This window comes from Triticum dicoccoides, chromosome 2A, assembly GCF_002162155.2.
Source record: "Triticum dicoccoides isolate Atlit2015 ecotype Zavitan chromosome 2A, WEW_v2.0, whole genome shotgun sequence".
Lineage (NCBI taxonomy): Eukaryota > Viridiplantae > Streptophyta > Magnoliopsida > Poales > Poaceae > Triticum > Triticum dicoccoides.
Window position 1 is genome coordinate 529,593,571 of NC_041382.1, and position 4,822 is coordinate 529,598,392.

The 4,822-nt window shown below is 42.7% G+C and overlaps 1 protein-coding gene across 2 annotated transcripts in view; it reads right to left on the reverse strand.

The window, feature by feature from the left end:
• Window positions 1-844: 844 nt before the first annotated feature.
• Window positions 845-4,822, reverse strand: part of LOC119355194 (kinesin-like protein KIN-7E, chloroplastic) — a 12,469-nt gene continuing 8,491 nt past the window's right edge. Inside the window, exons 17-25 of one of the 2 annotated variants that reach the window (XM_037621975.1) lie at window positions 4,145-4,378; window positions 3,521-3,661; window positions 3,274-3,399; window positions 2,994-3,044; window positions 2,853-2,900; window positions 2,547-2,783; window positions 1,797-2,471; window positions 1,521-1,610; window positions 845-1,359 (exon numbers count right to left, since the gene is read on the reverse strand). In XM_037621975.1, coding sequence (XP_037477872.1) covers window positions 1,339-1,359; window positions 1,521-1,610; window positions 1,797-2,471; window positions 2,547-2,783; window positions 2,853-2,900; window positions 2,994-3,044; window positions 3,274-3,399; window positions 3,521-3,661; window positions 4,145-4,378 — 1,623 coding nt within the window. In that variant the 3' untranslated portion in view covers window positions 845-1,338. Of the gene's footprint in view, window positions 1,360-1,520; window positions 1,611-1,796; window positions 2,472-2,546; window positions 2,784-2,852; window positions 2,901-2,993; window positions 3,045-3,273; window positions 3,400-3,520; window positions 3,662-4,144; window positions 4,382-4,822 lie in introns of both variants that reach the window. The other variant, XM_037621974.1, reaches the window with a different exon arrangement.

Below are 4,822 nucleotides of genomic sequence, written 5' to 3' on the forward strand. Positions count from 1 at the left end.
ACATCGGACCTCCACTCCTCATAGTGGAGGTCAAGTAATCCACCCAATATTGGCAAGTTTATGTGCAACAGAATTGGCAGAACGCCTACACACCAAAATAACAAACTTAGAAAACCACAACTTAAGCTGATATTTGGTGTCCTCTATCATCGCTGCGTACGCCGAGTAATCCACCTTCTGTATGTCCAACGCCCCATGAAACCACTGCTGGATGCCATCCACGTTCAAACGTATTGTTGTGTGATCTATGCCAGACAGAAGAAACAATCTGCAGTGTTCTGCAGTAGGTAAACAGTACTTCGCGGCACTGTGTCTGTCATGGCTCCTACCTCGAGGTGGAAATGAACAATATATGTGGGTGGAGCGGCAGCTCCATGGTGAGGTAAACTATTTTTTCAGCAATCCAGAGTCCAACTCGAGAGCAAGCATTACACTTCGTCACTGCGCCCCCCTGGCTTGATCACCTCGACCAGAGATCAACAATGGACATGCGAATCGAAGGCATGCTTGTCCACGATAGCTGCTGCCGTGACACCAACACAAATCCATTTCCTTGCCGACGGTGCCGCCGTACAGCAACGGAACACGGCCCGAAGGACCTGGGCGGCGGGCACACACACACGTACTGGTCTCCTGGATCAGCCGTGGAAAAAGAATGTCTCGCGGCACCGTACGACAACAAACACCAACCCAGATCTCGGCCGCGCGCAAACGTGAAACCCTAGCTTGCACAACCCGAACCGTAGCGACGCTTTAATCAGCCGGAAATCCGTGCCGCTACTGATCGCTGAAGTCAATCCAGCATTAAGTACAGCCCCAAGCATACGGCGATCACGCATGAAAATGAAAATAATGTGCCAAGGCTGCAGTTTTGCTTCAGGGAACAAGTACGTCAGGACTACATATATCCGCCTAAACACATACAAACACGCTAAACAAACAGTTCCACCTGTTCAAGTTTCAACTCAAGAAGTCGGGATTACATCTCTGACTCTGGAGGCAAAAGCGCGGATTAGCTACGCCTTTGGCGTCTTCTTGCTAGGACGTAGTACGAGTAAATACAATCTACAGTTAGATCTTTCTAGTGGAGTAAACTGTACAGGTGAGTAAGCACCCGGCAGGTTAACATCGGGCCAACTGAACTATATTTTGCCTCCCCTTTTGCTTGATAACACAGGCGAAGGATGGCTGTTCGAAGTGCCCTGATCTGGTCTTGTAAGTCTTAATGCAATAGAATTCACATGCTTCGACTGTAGCAGCAATATACCGTGTGAATAAACAGCAGCCGACGAACATGAGATATGGCCGCAAGACTCTCAGCTTGAACAAGGAGGCCTGCTATAGCACCTGCTTTGCCATCTGTAAACTACAAGCGGTAAGTAGCGTGGAGATAGGTACTTACAAGCACCCAAAATCTACAGGTATGAAATGAAGCCTTCCCTCTCAGATGTGCTTAAGTGCAAGACTGTGTAGCAGCTAGCAGAAAGTTCAGAAAATTAAGTAGAAATGAGATAACGTACCTTTTCTTGGCAAATCCTCGACAATGCTTCCACATGAAAATTTTGTAGCTCCTCAAGGACTTTAACCTCCAAGCCTCTGATATCTTCACCCTGAAAAGGTCCAATACGTGCATCAGAAGAATAGAAGGACATCACACGAGTCATCTCTGTATACTGTGTTATGTGGTGCAAGGTAAGCTTCTAGCAGAAAGAAATACTGTGCATAAAATATAGATCAGATGTATCCAGCTTTCAGAGAGGACACTTGTTACAACGGTAAAAATATAATAGGATCACCTTCAATCTAGACATTGCGTTTTCCAACTCTTTGCAGCGCCTTCTTTCAAAATTGTATGCAGCTTTGGCTTCTTCCAAAGTACTGATGCCATCCCATTTCCAATTATCTGAAGCTTCCATATCGCTTAGGATTCTACCAGTATCAGTCTTCGATGAATGAAAGCCATTTTGCTTTGATTTAAATTCAAACAAATCATCCTGAGAGCTTTCTTTCTTTATCTTTGAAACAAGGGCCCACATGTTTTCCAGTTCATTTTCCAAATCATGCTCATGGCACTTTGCATCATCAATTATCTTCAGAAGCTCATTTTCCCTTCGGGCCTTTTGCGATAATGTGTCTTCTAAGGCAGCCTCTCGCTGGCAACTAGCAACCAACTCTTTCTGCATCTCCTCAACCAAAATTCCATTATCTTGATCACGGCGTTTTGTGTCATTGCCCCTTGTGACTGATGCAGTAAGCTCTTTGGCTGCAGTAAAGTCTGCAGCCAGCTTTGCATTTTCGTAAGAAAGCCTGGTGACTTCTTCTGCCAAATTTTTTAGTTCGACTGCAGCGGCAGATGCCAATTCTTTAGCATAGTATGATTCTTCAGCCAGCTTTTGACTCTGAATTTCTAGCCCATCTTTCTCTTCCGTCAGCCTCAGCTTGTCTTGCTTCAAATTCTCAATTTCTGCAGCCTGCAGCGCTGGTCTTTAGGTTTCAAGTGACAGACTAACTGGACGCAGATAAATTTAGGGGGATGTGATGCTTACCTGCATGAGCACTTGAGATTTTAATGGCGACTCCTTATTTTCTTCCGCTGTTCTAGAGGGAATGTTCTCATGACTTGAGAATTCATCTGCCTGATCCTTAGGATAACTTCTTGACGTTGATGGTTCACTAAACTGCATACCGGCCACATTATTCTCACTCTTAGAGGCCTTCAACAAATTACTGATTTGTCGCTTCAATTGTGCAACTGTTTCTTGGAGTTCTGCATTTTCTGATACCTATTTGAACAAGAACATTAGACTGATATGTTGGAGATGAAAAATAACTGTTCTCCCGCCCTTTCTCACCTTTGTTTGTAGCTGATCTTGAAGAATTTTATTATCTGCAGACATGATCTGCAGAGACAACACATCCGAAACGGTAATTAGTATAGGATAAATATCAACCAAAGAAACAAAGATTAGCTGACAAAGTGGCATTGAACAAACCTCCAGTTCACATGTCATCTCACTCAATTGTGTGCTCAACCTTGAAAAGGTCTGAAAAAATCACATTACACAAAACATTTCAATCATTAACATAGGAATCCAAAACACTATAGCATATGACTCATTGACCAAATAAGTAACGCGACCAAGAAAGTTAAGGTAGACCTAATTAACGAAAACAAAAGAAGAATGCTCAAATGAAAATTTGTAGAAATTTGCATGTAAGGCAACATAAGACAAATTCAAACTTTCCAGTTTAGCATCACTTGAAAACTATTACCTGGGTCATTTCAGTCCTAATAGCTGGGTCATCAGTAGTTTCCAGTGATTGCATTATGCGCCGTTCTAACACATGTATATGTGATTTCTTTTCACTGATTTCATTTTTCAATCTCTCAATTTGGTCCTGCGGAAGAAGAGGAATGGGAATGCTCAGATAAGTATATCTTTTAAATAAATAGCTGAGCTAAAGAAGATATCACATAAATATGCCCAGCTAGTTCAGAAAGGATTATAGATATATTTACCTGAATTTGTGAATCATCAGGGCTGTTGGCTGCTTGCTCTAATAACCTTTTGAGTGAGCTTGTAGAAAATGCGACTTCCCCAGCCAGCATCTTGACCTGCTCTTGGAGAAGATCTATTTGATCCACAATAGTTGTTCCACTCTATACATGTAATGTGTCAGTTGATTCAGTTCGAGTCCAAACCACTGAATATAGCAAACACACGATAAAACAAAAGACAATATGAGTCAATCTGCCATATTAGATAAGCCATGGGATGTGTGCTGCTTCTAGCCAGAAGAGGTAGCCAGGCAAGAACATAGGCCACAGACGACCCTCGCAGTTCAGGGCCAAAAGTACACTTTTTGTAACTAAAATCTGTTATAGCTGAGTCCACTTGTCAACAGCTTTAATCTGGAATCACATTACCCTATATATGTAACAACCATCTCTGTGTGAATGCTCTCCGCAAGCCACTGTTCTTCAGCAAGCAGCAATCCAGAACTAGAAGGTTTTGTTATTAATTAACATGGAAGGTTTCCAGCATATTTCACAGCATAGTTTGTGCCAACCAAGAGAAGGGTGTGCATCATGGTAGAATGAGAGCAACAGGTGAAAATGTAAAAAGTTGGAAAACAGACTCACCGGCAGAGGGTGCCGTACTATGGGTGCGGCACTAAACAAATCACCAGCTTGAGTCCTCTCCAGAAAAGAATCACCGAGTGCTGAATCGTCTGCTTTCCTAGTCACAGATTTCCTTCGACCATCTTTCAGGTCAAGCAATAGGTGCTTTTGTTGTGATGATCTGGAGAAGGAAGGCGAGCCGCTAGCAGTGCTATCACTATCGGCACTAGGTGATAGCCCAGATAATTGCTCTGACTTCTGCATAAGTAACATATATCAATGGGTAATTCAGATAACTTATATTACTAACTCAAATAGCTTGTACAACTAAGCTACTACAAGCTACAAAAACAAAATAACTCACAAAGCTATATGAAACACCAACGAAGATAGCTGAACAATTAGAGAGCATCAAACAAATGGTGACAGACGAGACCTGAGTGTTCGGTGTGTACATAAAAAAGAGGGGCGCATAAGTGGAACTACACGTCTTAAAAATCAGGTAGAAGATGGAGCTGATATTTATGATCTCAACCACCAAACCCAAGTACTTTGTTGGAAGTGTATATGTGGATTGCCTAGCCCTTTGCATCAGTTCATACTTTTAATTGCGTTGGCTAGTGCATGTAGCTTAACATGGTATCAGAGCCTAAGGTCTTGAGTTCAAGTCCCGCCTTTCGTGATTTATCCAAGAAATTG